General features: G+C 43.1%; 1 protein-coding gene across 10 annotated transcripts in view; it reads left to right on the forward strand.

Annotated features, from left to right (window-relative positions):
- The window catches only part of CD86 (CD86 molecule), a 53,794-nt gene that overhangs the window by 14,806 nt on the left and 19,353 nt on the right, over positions 1-19,635 (forward strand). For 3 of the 10 annotated variants that reach the window (XM_036883448.2, XM_036883441.2, XM_036883449.2), the window contains exons 1-2: positions 4,608-4,758; positions 15,098-15,147. In XM_036883448.2, coding sequence (XP_036739343.2) covers positions 4,700-4,758; positions 15,098-15,147 — 109 coding nt within the window. In that variant the 5' untranslated portion in view covers positions 4,608-4,699. The other 7 variants (XM_036883442.2, XM_036883445.2, XM_036883446.2 and 4 more) reach the window with 7 other exon arrangements.

The following is a 19,635-nucleotide window of genomic DNA, read 5'->3' on the forward strand; positions in this document are numbered from 1 at the left end:
AACTGAAAGCTATTTTTTATTGATCTGGCCCTTAGAAAACAATGGGGCTTTTTCTTTAATTCACCTAAGGAACAGACATAAAAATCTATAGTTCTGCACCAGAAAGATGCAGAAAATGTCCATACAGAAAGTACAAATAAAAAATTAGAGATTTTTCACAGTAACGTTTTAGGTATGACATTTAATTACAAGTGTGCAACATGGAGAAGTGAACCTTTGAACTGTGAAATTGATGCTAATTTTCCTACCCACTAGTCTAGAAGTCCTCTAAAATGTCACATCATAATTTAGTTGCTTTACCAGGAATCAGTTCATGTGGTAAATGTGCATGTGCGTGTGTTTTAAAGTAACAGATTTTATTTTTACAACAGCTTTAGATTTATAGAAAAATTAAGCAGATGGTACAGAGAACTTCTATATACCTGCTACCCTATTATTATCATCTTACATCAGTATGGTAAATTTGTTACAACTAATAGATCAATACTGACACATTATTATTAGCTAAAATTCATACTTAAACATTGTTTCCTTCCTTGCTTTCTACAGTTTGATGGGTTTTAACAAGTTTATAAGAACATATATCCACCATTACAGTATCATACAGAACAGTTTCATGGCCTAAAAATCCCATGTTCTACCTATTCATCCCTCCTCATGTGCCCTAGCAACCACTGATCTTTTTACTCTCTCCATGGTTTGACCTTTTCAACGATGTGATCTAGTTGGAATCACATAATATATAGGTAGTGGAAGGGTCTCAACTCCCTAGTCTGTCCTGGTTGCCATTAGCAACCTCACTAAGTAACCCACAGTGGTCTGTGAAGTCTGGCAGCTCTCTGCCCCTGTGCCACAGTGGGGAATGAGATTGTCTACGGAGGCTGGGCTCCCTGAGTCAAGGGCACTGCCTCCCTAGGTATGAGCCATCATCCCTGAGGTTGTTCTCCCCCTGGAAGCACTGAAAGTGGGGGGACTGTGTTTGGGTCCCACTGCTGATGGGATCCATATACCTCTTCCCTTCCCTCCCTTCCTCTTGCATTTCAAAAGCACTCATTTTTCTCTCCCCTCTGGGACACCTGTATTGTCTCTTCCATGAGCTTTCACAAAAGTCTAGAAGTGCCTTTGACTTCAAGTCTCTTATGCTTTCTCCCCTGCAAAAATCTCTGTGACAAGAAAGCTCCAAAAACAAATGCTAATTAACATTTCAATAAATAATGCTACAATTATTTGCGGAAACTATTTTGTCCTATGGTGGAACCACCGCTACCACTTCCACCTGGAATGCTTTTAAGATTGCCTCTTGACCACGGCCACAGGAAGCCATTTATCTAGAGCAACAATTCAGCTAAGTGTGTTTGGATGTTTCTAAAGCCCACGGGTTTCTAGCTTTGCCTCCTACAGTAGATCCTAACTATGTGGTCCCAGGGCAAAGTTGAGCAAGGACATCAGCAAGGTGACTGTTCCCACCCAGCTACCGTCTGCAGCCACTCCCCTCCTGCTGCTTTTCCTTCTAGCCTGGGCCTCCACAGATCTGAGAACATCCGGGAGTGGGGCAGTAGAGGAAGCAGCCCCACACAGAAAGCAGCTTTCTGAGGTTGACATCCACTTCCTCCTCACTAAATGCAAAGAGCTGATCTTCTTCATTCTGCTTAGCCTCCTCTCAGCAGGTGGGATTGTTGACCACCATCACTGTTGGCTCCTCTTCATCCTTGGCTCTGATGACCCTTGTGCATGGCCTCCTTATCAGATGTTCAAAGGCTGGGAGGGACGGCTAATATACTGGATGGCTATATGGGATTCAGAGTAATTTTGATTGGCTGAATCTGGCCCCAAACACTGACATACAAACAAGAAGGGACCAGGGGGGTCATCTACCTTGACATGTGAGAAAAAGAAAAAAATCATGGTCAGCCAACCTCTAGTGCAACTGCTTACAGGCTAATTTGATCTCTGACTCGTTAATGAAAGTGATCTGGTCACTGCCCATTCCACTCTGTGAGCCTGCCTGCAAGGAGGTGTGTTAACGATCTCAGGGAGATGGATGCCAGTGGGCGACCCAAGTTACCTAGGGTTCTGCAGACCACCTCATATGGGAAAGAGTTGAGGACACTGGTAATATTTAGCTGAGAGAAGAAGACTATTAAGGAAATTTTAAAAATCTGCTTCCAACTGTTTGGGGGGCTTTTTAATAACAGAATAAAAAACATATATATTCTGATAGTTCTAGAAAACATGTCAGGGACAACTAGATGGTAATTATGGGGCTGGGGAGTTAGGGGTGAGAGATTTGGGATTATTACAAAGAAGACTTTTCTTGTATAACTGTTTTATCAGATAGTGAGTTTTCCAAAAAGCAAAGACTGGGCATTCATCTGTCAGAGAGGACATCAAGGGGGCCTTTGCCTGGGTAAGAGCTTGGAATGACTGCTGAGCTCCCTTAAACAACCTTGCAACTCTAAGTCACAGAGTAAGAGAATTCCATGACACCATATTGTCCTTTATTTCTGCTGCCTGCCTCACTACTTGTCTCCCTTTACTTCTATGTTACAGTGTTTGAGAAGGCTGCTCAAACAGGAACTGAAGTAAGTAAGTGAGAGAAGCAATACGGAAAAGAGAAAACAATAAAGAACCTACTATATGCCAGGATCTGCGACAGGCACCATAAAGATGTCCTTCTATTTTAATCCTCACAACAAGCTTATGAGATCATTAGCATTATTTCTATAAGGAAACCAAGGCTCAGAGAGGTTAACTAACTTCCCCAAGAAAACACAGGTATTAACTAATGGACCTAGAGTTTGAACACAGGTCTCTGTGATGTGTTGTTTTTACTCATCCTTTATTTATGGCAAATAATACTGCTTTAAAAAATTTTTTACTGTTGACATAAAGATTCTCTTTTAAATAAATTTACTTAAAGCAAGTTTAAAAGTAGTACAGATTTTACATGGATATGAGGTTAGAGTCACTGAAGTTTGGGAGATACTATTCCAAATATTTTGATAACAGGACTTTCCAATTTAGCCTGTCTTTTATTTCAACTGCTGAGTACAAGAAAAAGCAGGAAACTTGAAAACTAAATAGAATGTGAGTTAATTCTCCTGTGCTCTGATAGGTGGGTGATTTTATGTTACAATAAGGAAACCAAATGGACCTATTCAAATAAAAAAGCTATATGATTGTAAAATCCAGAGGAAAACCCCAGGTGGGGCCTATCCAAATAAAGGATGAAGTTTCCAAGGTATGCACGTGGAATGGCTGAGGGGAAGTGAAGGCCCTGTGAGTCAGGGCTCAGGACCCACAGAGGAGCTCTATGGGTTTAAGGGGCCCTGGATGGAAGGTGAAGGGGTTTACAGACCTGTTTGGGAATGAATGAGCATCACCTTTGCAGTGACAGAAGGAAGATCTCTGTGGAAAGGTCAAAGTGAGAACAGGAAAGTCCAGAAGGAAAACAGGAAGGTGATAATGAAGACGAAATAGGCGCATGGCATTCTCTACACCAGGTGATTTACATGCAAGATAGCATTTGTTTTTCACAACAATGCAGCACAGAAGCTATTACAATACTAATCACATTTTACAGGTGAGAAGACTGAAACTGGGAGATACTCAATAACTTGCCAGCTTCCAGTGTCAAGCCAGGATTTGACCTTGGGCCACCAGTTCTGAAGCCCCACTACTTTCCCTGCACCAGCATCCTTTGGTGGGTCTCCTCAGTCAGGGCAATACAACCTTCACTTCTTCACTTTTAATTTCTGCAGCCCTGCAGGGCATAGCTAGCTCCAAGACTGTGGGGGTGGCATGCTCAGAAGAGCCTGACTCTCTCTTGAGCTCAAATGCTGCAGACTCAGAGGCATGTATATAACCCCCCACATTGAGCACAGGGCTTTGCAGGGCCTGATCAGGCCAAAAAAAGAAGCCATGCACTTGGGGCAGGAGTATATATGTGAAGCGCATCCCTGCCTAAGCGCTGAAAGGTTTGGGAAGATCCCCTGGGCATTTACAAACCTTTCACACTTCTGGGTGTGACTTGTCCCCCAAACTCCAGAGGACCACCCATTTCCAGGAATAGCAGGCAGAGGTAACAGCAACATTCTAGATTAGGGCAATTAGGATTAGATTAGAATAATTTGAAAATAAGGGCTGTGTATGTTCATCGGTGCTAACAGGATGCAGGGAGAGGTATTCAGTGACTGATGTGCAGGGAGGTGAGAGGGAAAACACCCTTTCTTTCGGCTCATTCTGATTGAGGGTGGTCTGCTATCACCCCACCAAGCCAGACACATAGTGCCTGCCCAGGAAAACATTTTTTGAACTGGACTGAATGTTTACTGATGGACCCCAAAGGCTGCACCCCTGGATTTTTGTCAGGGAATGTGTCTCTGTCCTATTTGTGGTGGGGGCTGTCTTTGGGGGGTTTCCTGAGGGCTTTACATTCACTCACTCTCCGACACTGCGTCTGTAGTCATTTCCATCAGTGGAAATGCCCACCTGTCAGCAGAAGTTATCTGGAACCAGTGAGAGCACTGCTGCTGTCTGCGGTGGTGTTTCTCTCTCATCAGTTCCCCTTTCGGCACTTGAGTTCTAGCCTCAGCCCTGACGTTCTTTCTTTCTCTACAAGGAGTGTTGGGAAGTATGGGGAGCTCACAAAGGCTCTTCTTCATCTTTTCTTAATGTCTCGCTTCCATGTTCCTCGGGAATGCCGCAGGCTTATGCATCTGGTCTCTGGGAGCTGCTGCGGATGGGCATGTGTGACAGGTATGTTCTTATGAAACTCATATGCCTGAGGAGTGTGGTCAAAAGATAAAGCTGCATCTGGGCCAGGTGTTCAGTGGTGGGGCTGACGGCTGGCAAGGGAGTGGGTTAGAAGGAGTGTGGAGCACATTCGTAAAACCTTTGGCCATCCGGCTGGATTCTCAGAGTGGCTACATTGGAGGTGGGACGATACAGAAATATGTTTCTCCCAGCCAGATCCCCTTGACTGCTTTGATGAGCTAAGAGAAAGAACAGGCAGCAAATAGAAGGGGCCACTTACCGAAGAATCAGCAGCCACTCTTGGCCCTGGAGTGTTGGGGACTCCAGTATCTCCAGGAGGAGCTGCTCCAAGGCTGCTGGCCCTGCCTGAGCCCCTGTGCCAGCGGGAAGTCCAGAGGGTGGGGGCAAAACCCACAGTCTGCAGTGGCCCCTGCTTTCTTGCATGGCCTTTCCCTTCTGTCCAGAAACTTTTCCCCATTTCTTCCCATCTAAGTGCTCCATCCCAGTATTGGCCCCTCTTGGCACCAGAGACCAATAGCTCATTTGGGAAGAAATAGTTTTAGGTCAAAATAGAGCCCAGGCAGTGGTTTATCGTGTTCTGTATACCATGAACATATTTGCATTTTGCAAATAGGCTTAAAATAGTGCCTCCACTAATAGTTAAGGTTCTGGAGAGACAGGTGAAAATAATTTTTGGCTAAGGGAACTTCCCACTTCCCTCAAATTGTAATAACTAAGGACATGGCCTATTCCTCTTACGTGCAACTTCAATCTTGGGACTAAGGCTCTGGACTAAAATAAGTCTATTTAATTATGTGCACAAGTTTATAGTTCTGTATTAGATCTTCTGTTCGCTGCTGCAGGCACCATTAATGCTATGTATGTGCACTGTCCTGTGTATGATGGAAGCTTTCATGAATCTTTATTCATTCATGTGTTCTGATGTATAAATCTCTGCTCAATCATTTGTGCTATGTGCTTACTATATCCCAGTCACTGGGTTTTTTACAGGGATCATCAAAGACATGGTCCCTACACTAGAAGCTTCTAGCCTAGTAGAAAAACAGTATTAAGTAGTCACACTAAAAATGACCATATAGCAAGTGCTTTGGAGGGAAGAAAGGGGTTCTTTGTGATTGTGCTCAGTATTTAATAGCTATGTCTTTGAGCTTGATATTTTGGTTACTCTCAAATCCCTGGATATTAGATGTCCCCTCCTGGACGGGGTGGGGATTGGAGGTTATGGAGCTGAGGCTAGGGTGGGAAGAGAAAAACATACAAGATGAAAAGATGAGCCAAGCCAGAATCTTTAGGAGAAAATCAAGGTTCAAATACCATGTTTCAAACATCAGAATGAGTTGGGTTGAATTTAAGAGTCTCTGGGGCAGGAGATTGAAGCTGTGAAGAGATAGAGCTAGAACAATACCCATCTGAAACAAGCAAGAGGGTGGTGGGGAGGTTCCTGGGAAGTTATCTGGAGTCCAGGCAAGTGCCGACAAGTCACCTTTCATTGTCAGGCAGGTTAGCAGTGTGGGAGGAGCAGGAAGGAAGGATGGGCCATGGACTGGGCACACAACCCTGTATTGGATGCAGTCCTCAACTCTAACCTAATATAGACACTTGTTTCCAAACTATACACAGGCTTACCCCCAGGCTGAGGTTTCTGAAATAAACGCCATTTTGGATATGTGTAGAGGAAGAAAAGCGAGTCTTCGGCGCGTCCCATCTCCCTATCAAGATGAGAAACATCCCATTCCCTGTTCTCCCACCTTTCATGAGCATGATTCCTTTCTGAGTTCCATTACCTATTTAGAAAAATCAACTTGAAGTTAGCTCTTAAAAGCTAAAAACAGAAAAGCATTCCTACCTTCTAGCCACCATTTGCATTTTCACAGGGGCTTTCAAAAATGCCTCAGCCAAGGGATGAGTAACTGGGGATTCCAAGCACTATCTCAGGGCCAGGAGGCAGACGGGGACAGGGGGACATCCCCTCCAACTGCACCCTTGAAACACTGAAACATGGCCTTGAAGCCTTGCCCTTTCTCTCTTTGACCACTATTCTGGTTCTGAGAGAACAGGAAGGGGCTCCATTAGGGGCCAGGATCAGCATAGATGCCTTTTAGTGAGTCTTGTGTGTGATCTGTGGCAGGTAGAGCCCTTGACCAGATGCGCACAGACTCACAGAGAGGTATGTGTCAAATTTTGCAGTATGCTTACCTGTAGGCACTTTTCAGCAATAAGGTTAAAAATGGTTTCCAAGACCACTGATAATTTGAAAAGGGGGTGCTCCTTGACTCAGAAAGATCCAATTCTAGATATGAAGAACCAGGCATCTGTCTTGTACACAGACTTGCTATCGGGAGAATGGAAAGCTAAATGCTATCACCGTGCTGTGCTCCTTCTTTCTTGTGACTGAGGGGAATAGACTCTTATTTTAACACTTTGGTTAACCTACAATATCAGGGAGTGAATAAAAACATCCTTTTCCTCCTATGAATCTGGATAGACATTTCTTCTTTGTAGCTATGCATCTAACAGTTGTTAGTTTAAAACTGAAGTAGAGATCTTTACACTCACCTCATGAGATTATTCATGTTGGTATCAGATTCTCTTGTCAGGCTTTATGAATATTAATTCAGCTGACCAACTGACCAATAGCTGTCTGGTTTATATTTGTGTCATTTGCACATTTGAAAGAAAAAGTATCCTCTTGCTTTCATTCATGGTTTTACTAAATATGTGAAAGTGAAAAAGTAAAAATCAGAGCCCTGTAGCATCTACCATCTATTAAGTAAGAACAATTTCTGACATCCAGTTGTTGAATGAATCAATCAAATGAATCAATTAGTCAATACCTTGTCCTCATCTCCTATATTTAATCCATCACCATATCCTGTTGATTATAATCCTAAATCGCTTGAATTTATTCACCTCTTGCTACTTCCACCACCACCATGCTGCCCCAAACAGCAATCTTTTTTTCATTTGAGTGACTGCAGTAGCCAACTGATTGGTCTTCCAGCATCTGTTCTGTCCTCCCTACTATCCATTTGGTATACAACAGCCAAAGTCATCTTTTCAAAATACAAACCTGATTATGTCCCTCATCTAATTCCTTCAGCAGTTCATGTTGATCTCAGAATAAAGACCAAAATCCTTAACTGACCCATAAGAAAGGCATGGTCTGGCCCCCACTGACCTCTCCAGCCTTGTCTCCCACCTCTCTATTATTTTTAGCCACACCCACCTTCTCTCATGTGCTCTCCTGCCTCGGTGCCTTTGTACATGTGCGTGGCCTTCTAGGCTACTTCTTTCACCTACTGAGCACCTATCAAGCCAGTCTGTTTACCTATGGGTGTGTGACCCCAAACTCAGTAGCTTAAAATAGTGACTATTTTATTCTCTTTCACAATGTTGGGGGTCAGATATTCGAGCAGGTTTCTGAGTGGTTTTTCCTTTCTCCATGGCATCAACTGAGCTGACTTGGTGTTAGCTAGTGAATGGAGTTGATCTGAAGTTGCATTGTCCAACTCGGTAGCCACTAGCCATACTGACTACCGATAACTTGAAATGTAGCTGTCTTGAATGAGATGTGCTGTGAGTGTAAACTACCCAAAAGATTTTGAAGATTTAGTATGGAAAAAAGAATGCAAAATAGCCATTAATAATTTTTATACTGACTACATGTTTGAGATGATAATAATTTAGATATATTGACTAAATCAAATGTATTATTAAAATTAACGTCACCTATTTCTTTTAAATTTTTAATGTTCTAATTTTTAATGTGGCTACTAAAAATGTTCAAATTATATATGTGGCTTGCATTGTATTTCTATTGGACAGTGCTGATCTAGAGCAAGGGTCAGTATTTTTTTTTATAAAAGGCCAGATAGAAAATATTTCAGATTTGCAGGTCATACGATCCTGTCCCAGTTACTTATCTCTACCATTGTAATACAGAAGCAGCCATAGACAGTAATTAAATAAATGAGTATGGCTGCATCCCAATAAAACTTTATTTGTAAAAATAGACGGTGGCCAGATTTGGTCTGCAGGTTGCAGTTGGCTGACTTCTGATCTCGAGGATCCAAGATTTTACCCACATATCTGGTGACTTGGTAGAGATGGCTGGAAGGCTGGGCCCAGCTGGGACTGTTGACCCAAATAGCTACACCTGGTCTCTCTGGTGTGGTGGTCTCAGAGCAGCTCTTACCTGGTGGCTCAGCATCCCAGAAAGAGAATTCCAAGAAAGACAGAAGCTGCAAGGTTTCTTATGATTTCACCTCAGAAATCCCAAACATCCTTTCTACTGCATTCTATTAGTCAAATATATCTCTTATTCCAGCTCAGATTCAAGGACAGGAGAAGAGACTCTACCTCTTCATGGGAGAAGCAGCGAAGAATATGTGTCCATCTTTATTCTACCACATCACTCTTCAAGCCTCTGTTTAGACTACTCCTACTACAGCCTCCCAAAGCACAACGAACCTCTCTGCTGTGGCACTTATCATTGTTATAATTGTACGTTTATTTGTGTGATTATTTGATCATTATCTTGCTCCTCTACTGAAATGTATGCAATCACATCAAGAGGAGCTGCTTCTGGGTTTGCTCATCCTTACATTCCCAGCACCTCACATAAGGCCTGACTCAGTAAGCAAAGGAATGAATGAATGAATGGTATTAGGGCAGAAGTTTTCAGCCAAGTAACTAATATCCATCACACCTTTCTCCATATTGTTTCAAGCATATCATGAGACATCCTGTCAGAAGCCTTGTTAAAATTCAGATATATTCAATTTCCAACACCTCCTTACTTTGCAGTTCAGATAATTTGTTAAAAGGAAATAAGCCTACCCTCTTCCTCCCAGTACCTCACAGGTAATAATAGTTGCTCTAAAGGTATAGCTTCAGGTTTTAGTGCTCTGAGAAGTAATTCATGCCACTTGTCACACCAGAGGCGGGCCACGACCTCAGGCAGCTTGTGTTCCCCTGGGACTTCACTCTCTGGCCCAGCAGACAGTACAAGGCCAGCATGCCTGGCTTGTCCGGGCACAGTCTGAGCTGGTACAAGGCAAACAGCTGGGCCCTGAGCCTGGGCTAAGGCTGGCCTAGTCCCTCCATGGAGGTTGTGGTGCCTCCTCTTTGCTTGGAGCACAGACTTTTTCTCTGTGCCTGGAGGAGGTAAACATTGACACCTTCTCCACCAGTCCTGGAGTGTGCATTGTAGTTATATGTGGACACTCTTTCTGCTTAGGACTGGGTGAGGGATGAAGGCTTACACATCTTTATATCCCCACAACCTCTGGAAGAAGCCTGACACTGAGTAAATTCCATGAATGTTTACATGAGAGATGGTCTCAATGAACAACCTTTCATAGACACCAGCAAACTTTTAAGCATTTTTCCTGATATCCTGATCACTACTAATACTCTAAACTATGTTTCCCTTTTGCTCCCCAATTTCTGCCTTAGTATCCTTTTCTCCCTTTCTGTGTCATCATACCTGCACTCCGCTGTCCCAACCCTTTGCTGGATGTGAACACAGTAAGGTGTGCCTAAAGCTAAGCCCAGGCCAGGAACGGATGCCCATTCCAGGGCTGGAGTGGTAAGGAATATTATCTTCCTACTACATAATGGGTGCTCAAACAGTAATTCTGGAATGAGTGGACACTCAGGACAGGAAGTCCCCTGATGCAAAGGGACACTTTTGGCCCCCTCCAACCCCATTCCAGCCTGTCTCCCTGAGCATCAAACTCTGATTCTAGGAGCCACCACCACACCTGGCCCTGGGGATGTGCCCCAAGAGTGGGTAGAATCAGAATCATTTCTACTTGTTTCCACAGCATAGCTGAAACTGGCTGTAAATTTCAAAGGAATTACACCAGTGTTAAAAAGAATGCAGCCGAGGCTACATGGGTTTAAATCTCGACTCTACCATTTACTAGCCAGGTGGCTAGAGCAAGTTCCTTAACCTCTCTGAGACTCCATTTCTTCGTCTGTAACATGAAGGCAACAATTCCCCCTTGCGAGTAACGTTAGTAGCACTAGTCCTTCAGCTGTTGCTCGCTCACCATCTTCGTCAGTCCCTGCGGTGCTGTGGTGCTCTTCCTTGGTTCTGAAGTGAACCTCCAGCTCCACGGAGGCTACTCATTTCAGGTCTTTGACTGGCTCTCCTACCTACAGACCTTCTTCTGCTCAGAGCTGACAGAAGCCTCCTCTCAGGATGCCCCCGTAAATACTTAGGTTCTTTCCTTTTCCATTCCCCTTCTTGCTCGCTCCCTCCAAAAATAAGTTTTTGCTTCTCAGGCCCTCTGGAGAAAGCAGTGACTCGTGGTTGTGGTTGAGCTCTCATTCCTGAGGGGGTGGTGACATTTCTGTTCTTCTTCAGAGCCAACAACATTGAAGAAATTGACTTTTTGACCCAACCCACTGCCCTCATACTTACACTGTGGCTGGTATTGAAAGAAATTCTTTACATGGTGCCTTTATAGTTTATTATAAAAAAGGATCATATCAATCTCAAGTATTTAGCACTATATTTGAATAGGATCTCTGACAAACTGCGTGGTGTCCAGTTTGTCCAGGATGGCCTACACTCCCCAGATTAATGCTAGTGAGGCCTAGGACTGTCGTGGCTTAGCTGGGACTGTGAGGAGGGATGTGATCGCTGCCCCCAGATCTTGAAGGGCTTCAGCAGAAGTGTGTTGGGCTCACTTTGGGTAGTTCCAGAGAACACTAGTATTGATGATAGGCAGTTAAGGAGAGGCAGCGTCTCACTCAGGGGAAGAGAGAGTTTCCAAATAGAGAAGTCAAAAATGGTATTGACTTCCTCGGGTTACCCAGGGCTCCTCCCCACTGCGTGAATTACAAGGACCATTTGTCCGAGATTTCCCAGGGCCATAGTGATTTCATCTGATTATTTGAATTAAAGGTTATTTGTTAAATTTATAGCAACATATAATTTGATTTTGTGTTCCTGCCCTATACATCATTCCAGGGGGAATAAACAAAACAAAACAAAACTGTGGTCAGGTCAAGCATACTGATTTTTAGTTTGCAAACAGTGGGAAATTCCTATATTAAGTGGGAATTCGGATTCAAAGGTCTCCCAGTCCTCAGATGCTATGACAAATAGGATGTTAGTGGTGCTTTTGCATGAGGAAGTGCGCAGGAATCAAACAGAGAACTCTCTTTTCAGGCTCTACCACTGAGGGGTGTCAACTTTGGACCAACAGATAATTCCCAAGCTCTGAAACCTATTGAAATCACTGGAAGAGAGGGAGAGAGCAACTGAGAGTCAGCATGAGGTTCATATGTTGAACACCTACCATATACTTCAAGCAATTGAATATGTTTGCAACTTATTGTCACAAAGCACTAATTTTCTAATTAGTTACTAATTAGCACTAATTTTTAAATATAAATTATATTTAAATTTTTAAAATATAATTAATTATTAATTAGTACCAATTTTAAAAATAGTTTTAAAATATAAATTAGCACTAATTTTTTAAACATAATTTTTTAAATATAATTCTTTAAATATAAAATACATAACTGTTTTAAGTAAAGGCAAGAGAAATATATAGACAGTACCTGGAACAGGAAATATTATTTTTATATGTTTAAAAAGATGTTCATACTCATAATAAAAGAAATTTATTTTAAAATTACAGTGAGAACCACCTCACACCCATTGGGATGGATATTAATAGAAAAAAGCCCCACAGAAAAAGCAAATGTTGGTAGATGTGGAGAAATTGGAACTCTTATGCACTGTTAATGGAATATACAATGGTGCAGCTACCATGAAAAACAGTATGGCAGTTCTTCAAAATATGATTTAAAAATAAAGTTTAAAAATAAAATTACCATATGATACAGTAATTTTACTTCTGAGGATATAGTCAGAATAAATGAAAGCAGGGTAGAGATACTATATACCATGTTTATAGCATTATTCACAACAGTCAAGGATGAACCTTGAATACATGATGCTAAATGAAATAATAAGCCAACTGCAAAAAGATAAATACTGTATGATTCCACTTATATGAAGTACCTAAAGTAGTTAAATTCATGGATACAGAAGGTGGGTGGTAGTTACCAGGAGCTGGTGGGAGGGGAGACTGGCACTTACTGTTTAATAGGTATAAAGTTTAAGGAATGCAAGATGGAAAGAGTTGTGGAGATGGATGGTGGTGATGGTTGCACAACAATGTGAATGTATTTAATACCCCTGTACACTTTTTAAGATGAGTAAGATGGTAAATTTTATATGTATTTTACCACAACAAAAAATGATTTTAAAAAATTACAATGAGATGTCATTTAACCTTCCCTATTAGTAGAGATCACAAATTAGAAAACATATGATGTCAACAACAGCTATGTGAAAATAATTATGCTGATGTTCTGCTGATGGGAGCAGACATATATAATCTTAGGGGAGAACAATTTTTCAATATCTATGAAGATTAAAGTTGCAATAACTCTTTGGCCCTTTGGTCAAGCTATTCTACTTCTGGGGAGATAGCTTACTTTCATGTTTGTGATTTGGTATATAGTAATGGTTTTTCCCTGCAGCTCAAGACTGGATATACCTAAATGTCCATTGATAAGGGTTAGTAAAATAAATTATTGCCATCTAATAGTATGCAACAGAATAATATGCAAATGTTGGAATGAGGATAATTGGCAAGTGCAGATACGGAACAAAATCTCCTTGGTAAGTGTGTAAAGCTGTTTATGGTATGCTACCATTCATGTTTAAAAATAAAATGAAAAAAGAATATGAGCCCATGTTTTCATTGATTTTGCCTAAAATACCTGCAACTAGAGGCAAGAAATATGAAGAGGAAACAGTGGTCACTTCAGTAATGTTTATGGGGTAAACTAGACAGGGACCAGGGATGGGAGAGATGCTTGCTTTCCACTAAGTATCACCCTTACCTTTTAAAGTTAGTACCATGTGCAGGATGATCTATTCAAAAATTTTTAATCAAGAAAGAAGAGGGTATGCAATCAAGTCAAGAAGGGAAGCAACGTAACAGATGCTTTTAGCCCAAAGCTCTGGGCTGGGTGCTATGGGAGCAGAGAGAAGGGTGTGTAGCATAGCCCAAAGGGATCGGGAATGGCTTCTAGACGATTCCCCACCAAGGAAGAAATTTCTACTATTGGATCAGGAATAGTTGTGCATCTTCTCCTGAGCATGTTTTGTTTATATTTTATGGACAGATCTATATATTAATTCATCAAGTAGGTTTCCCTTTCCACTTTGGCTGTTAAAACGCTACAAGCCCAACCTGTGAGCTGCACCATGCAGGGTGGACTGATTTCTGTGGTAAACATGTAGCATCAGCCTTGCCCTTGGCTCCGTTTTATATTCCTGTGTTTGGTTTGCTTTTCACCTGTTTCTAATGTTGGTCATCTTTCCTTATTCTATGCTTTCCTGTGAGCCACTGTACAACCTTTTTGATCTCAGTTGGGGCAAGTGGGAGGGAGAGGAAAAAAGAGAATACAGAGGTTATAAAGCAATGCCTGCCATTTGCCTTGGCTCCATCATGTAGATGAAGTGCGGTGCTCCTCAAAGTGGGGCCCTTCCACAACTAGCATCACCTTTACCTGTGAGTGTCTTAGACATGGGTGCCACCCAACTTAGTCAGGGTATCTGCAGACAAGGCCCGGAAAACTGCTTCAACACATTCTCCCACATGATTTTTATGCACATTCAATTTTGAGCACCACAGGGAAACCAAAGGCAAGTTGATTTCTAAACATAAACACTCTCCATTTGCCCAGTCATACCCATTGTATTGGTCAAGGTAAGGAATGCTAGCTACTGCAATAAACCAACCCCAAAAGCTTCATTAACTTAACACAATAAAAGGTTACTTTTTGCTCATGTCACAGTCCAGTGTGGATCACTGTGAGGAGGAGAGAGCTGTTTTATTAATTTGTTTGGCAAACTATCTTCCTTTCATAGTGAGGCTTTGCCTTCCTCTAGGCGCTGGACTCCTCCTGTGGGTCCCCTGCACCCAGGAAGGTGGGAGGGAAAGAGAGGAGGGCTTAGCAGGGGAGCTGGATGTAACATCTGTCTTTTCTGCCTGCAGTCCCATTGACTGGAACCCAGTCACATGGCCCACCGAACTGCAGGGGAGGCTGGGAAATAGAGTCTATCTGTTGAGCTAGGAGGAGGAGGAAGTGGGCTTGGTGAACACATAGTACGGTCTCTGCCACACCCACAGGCCTAAGTGAATCCCAAACTCCACTTGTCACATTTTGGTTTTTGGTTTCACTTCCTAATCAAATTTTATCTTTTCTTTTTTAATTCTAGCACCATGGGACTGAGTGGCACTCTCTGTATGATGGCCCTCCTGCTCTCTGGTAAGAACCTTTTGGCTTTGTAAATCCAAGAATCCTTCTGCTATCTCCCCATGAGTCTGACTATAAGCCGAGGCCTGAGACTTGGTGGGTTTCACTCACTTTCTATCCAGGGTTGCACAATACCACACACAAAAAACACTTTCCTGGAGAAGAAGGAACATCATGATTGGGAACAGGTATCCCAGCTGATGGCAGGCCCCACCTGGGAGGGAGCCTACCCACCCCTCTGTGCACCCTCCTCCACCACCTTCCCACACCCGGGGCACTGGATGAACGAGGTAGAGCAGACTGGCTTGTCCAGAGGCACCAGGGCTGCCAAAGGAAAGTCCCTGCTCTGATGCCCCTGAGTCTTATTCCTCTGCTCCACACATACTCTCTTCTGGTCTTCTCTGCTCCCATTTCTGGCATTCTCATGCTTTTAGGAAACTGTTGAAGGGCTTCTCAAAGTCTCCTTGCATTAGGGAGCCATGGTTTCCATGTCCCCTACCTTGCCTCTCGCCCTCCACTGCCTGCCCCACGAGCCCACCTATAGAACATGTTGCCGCTGCTTACCAGGAGCCTTGGGAACCCCAGGCCTGGCATCACCCACTGCAGGGACCTTCAGCTGGCTTCATCAGTCAGTTTACCATGACGCCACCGAAGCTGAGCTGCAGGGCTTCTCACTTGCACAAGCCATTCTCAAGGCCCTTCCAAGACTCCATGAGGGGCCCTGACAATGTGGGCATGCGTCTTATGCTCTGGTAAAATTTTCAGAAGTCACATATTTTAACTACAGTAGGTTAAGACCACTGTTCCCTTTCCACTGCAGTGTTTGTCTCCACCACACTCTCCTCCGGATGAGTGGTGGCATAGTGGCCATGGGCATTTGGGATTTGGATTTGGATTCTTTTTCTCGAAAAGCCCCTCCCCCACCAAAAAAAAAAAGAGATTTTAGAAGTGCCAGACCTCACAGAACTCAGATCTTCCCTAATCGCTGCTCCTCTCTGAGTTTCGTTTCTTCATCTGTAAACAGGGGGTAGCCAAGATTCCTGCCACATGTCCTACGACTAGGAGCCCATCGTTTCTCCGGTCCCACCCCCTCCTGCTGCTCGTTGTCCCCACCCTCAGCACTGAGGAGCAGCCACCCCAGTCCTGGTGTGGGGCAGACCGGGAGGGTGAGCTGAGCCTACCCCTGGCTAAGCAGCCTGGCCACGAGTTCACCTCCTCCAAATGGCCACACCCCAGGCCCTTGGCCACTGTCCTGATGCCTGCTGTGGCTGAGGGGCACTCAGTGCTCCAGAGACTCCCTCAGAGTAATGTTGGCTGGGCAGGCCAGTTAGTGATTGTGTTTTCTGCTAGCAGCTTGGAGCCTGCTGAGTCCGTGAATGTGAGGCCTGTGGGTGTTCTAACTGATCACTTCACTGACTTAGGTTAAAACAGCAGTTTCCACCTCCAAGGCTGATGACCTGCTGCCTTAGCTTGTGGGGAGGGAGAAGGCATGTGTGAGTGAGAGCAAGACAAAAAAGGGATAAGAAAAGGCTCTGGAGAACATTATCCAGAAGCTATTTCTGTTTCACTGCTTATTTTATTTATGTGATAAATACTGAGTTGTGGCACTTACCTTGTGCCAGGTACTGTTCTAAGCTCTTGGTAAATATTAAATTAAATATCACAATAACTCTCTGCTTTAGGTCTTATTATGATTCCCCATTTTATAGATGTAGAAACTAAAGCCCAGAGATGTTAAGTAATTTGCCTAATACCAACATAGCTAGTAAGTGGCAGAGCTGGGATTCATGCCCAGCAGTGTAGATGCAGCATCTGTTCACTGAAACTTGATGGTAGGCGGCTTCTCCTAACTCTTGCTACTGAACTACTCATAAGTGCCAGGTTATTTGTTCCTTGGGGACCCAGACAGGTTGGTGGAAATTGTGCTCAGCCAAGTTCACAAGCTCCCTACCAGCACACCTTCCACCTTCCCTGTAGCCAGCACAGCTGTCCCAAGGTTTGGGCCCTGGCCCCACTCATCACAATGACCAGCCCAGCACTTAGGACTTGGGAGAGAAGGAAGAAAAATGAAGATGGCTGTGGCAAGCCAGGTACTCAGATCTTCAGGGAATAAGGGGACATCTAGGAAGAAGATGAATAACAACAGCAGTAGTTGGTATTGGGTGTTGTAGTCTGATGGCTTGTACTTCAAAGGAGCTGGTTTATGAACATACAATGTTTTACATTTGAAATTTACAATTTACATTATATGATGTTTCATATATATTTAATAGATCATATTCCATATAACATGTAGTATATGTTATATATTTTATAAAACTTACAGACATCATATATTTAGTATATAAATATACATAATTATGTACTGTATATTTATATATAATAGGGTACATGGTAAAGATGAAATCAAAGCAAGCTAGTCTTAACAGAAATATCATCTAGGCCATGAAAACTCCTGGAAAACCATCACTGCCCTATAACAGAAACTCTCTTTAATAACTGTTAAAGAAAAAAAAATTCAATGACACTTATTAAAACACAGTAGACTTTATTCAAGGAAGACTTTACTCAAGGGGCAGGGGTGCTATTGAGATAGGCATGGGACTGCAAAGGGATTTTACAGTGAGGGAGAGATATGGGGCTCAACTCCAAATAGCAGGGGCAAGTGGGAATTTATAGCCAAGAAGCAGGGCTTGTGGGGGGTAGTGTCAGTGGATGGAAGATCACTAAGAGGAAACATCAGGGGTAGGGGGGATCCTGGCTAAACCAGCCTAATAGGATTCTTGCTGAAGACAGGCCAGTGGGACCAGACATTACTCGGAGCAGGGGGCGGATAATGAAGCATGAGGAGCCTGATCAGACATTCAAAGATGATCAGGTAGCGAGGGTAGAGGAGTCTGGTTAAACGGACTTAGCAAGGTTCTTCCTAAAACTGGATTTTACAAGGAAGTACACAGATAGGCCTAGGAATCAGAAGCCTGCCTAAATTTCGTTCAAGCAAAGAATCTTTGTTATGATCTAAAAGATGATATCCTTAAGATCTCCAGATAAATACAAAATTCTTCTTTCTCCGATGGCTCCTTTTTTTTGTTCCATAGTGTCTCCTCACCCTTCTCTAGCTGTCGTAGTTCTGGATCTCCTCAGCCACACTTGTGTAGACCCTCTCAGTTATTTTCTACAGATGATTCAGATGATTACTGACTGCAGCAAATGGGGGAACCATTCATTGAGATAGAGGACAGTAAAATCGGAAGGGGAGAATGAGAGCATCTATTGCTATCTAAATAGCAGTATCCATCAGGCAGTTAGATATGGGTATCCAGAACCCCACTCAAAGTTATTGGCTGGAGATAAGCACCTGTGAGTTATTAGCTTATACTTGGCAGAGAACGAAAACCAGGGCATGGAGAGTAGGGAGAAGATCAAGAGAAAGCACGTGAGATAATCAGGATTTAAGAAGTGATCAGAGAAAATTGACCAGGAGGTCAGGGATTGGAAATGAACAGTCTCAAGAAGGAGAGATGGCTAGCAGCATGACACGCAGCAGAGTGGTCAAATTAGATGAGGTCCGAAAAGAGCTCCAAATTTGGTGGGAAGTCACTGACAACCTTTGCCAGGGAAGTTCTGGCAGACAGATGGAGGACAGAGGCTGGGGATGAAGGCAGCAATTGCTACTTACTCTTTCAGCAAGTTGACTTTAAAGAAAGAGAAACTAAAAGCAGAGAGTACTGCTGAAGGAACTTGCTGTGAGGATGGTAGAGGGTAGTAAGCAGGGTGAGCAGTCTAGAGGCCAAGTTAAGTGGGACAGGAGACAACAGATTTGTAATGTCGCCAGTCCAAACCACTGAATAATTTCCTCCAGGAGTGCTCAAACACTGTTGTGGGAACAAATATATGGATCAAAGGTAGAGTGTTCTTGGGATGAATTCTGCACAAAGGGGCCAGTTTATTGAAGTTGCTGGCAAGAAAATGATTGACAAGATACACTGTCTCTATGCTATCTAATATGGTAGCCACAAGCAACATGTGGCTATTTAAATTAGTTAAAATTAAATAAGATTAAAAACTCCATTTCTCAGTCACACTAGCTGCATATCAAATGCTCAATGGCTACAGTGGCTGGTGATTACCATGTTGGCCAGCACAGACATAGTAATATTTCCATTATGCAGAGGGTTCTTCTGAAAAACACTCAACTACAGGGGACTAGACTGGATAAAGCTGATGTCTTGATCAAGCCAAAGAACAGATGTACATGGAGTAATCAAGAGCAAATCTTGAAGGCAGATAGCTTGTGGACAAGAGACAGGTTTAAGATTCTAGGAGTAAAGCTGTTCTTGGTGATAAGGTTCAGGGTTACGTCATGGGAAATTGGCTGCTGAGGTAGCTTGTGAATGAAGATCTTTAAAGTGGAAAGGATCAAAGGACTTTGAGGCAAATTATTGGTGAGTATATGCATGCTGAACTCACACAGACTGATTATAATAGTTGATTGGAAAG

This window comes from Manis pentadactyla, chromosome 1, assembly GCF_030020395.1.
Source record: "Manis pentadactyla isolate mManPen7 chromosome 1, mManPen7.hap1, whole genome shotgun sequence".
Classification (NCBI taxonomy): Eukaryota; Metazoa; Chordata; class Mammalia; order Pholidota; family Manidae; genus Manis; species Manis pentadactyla.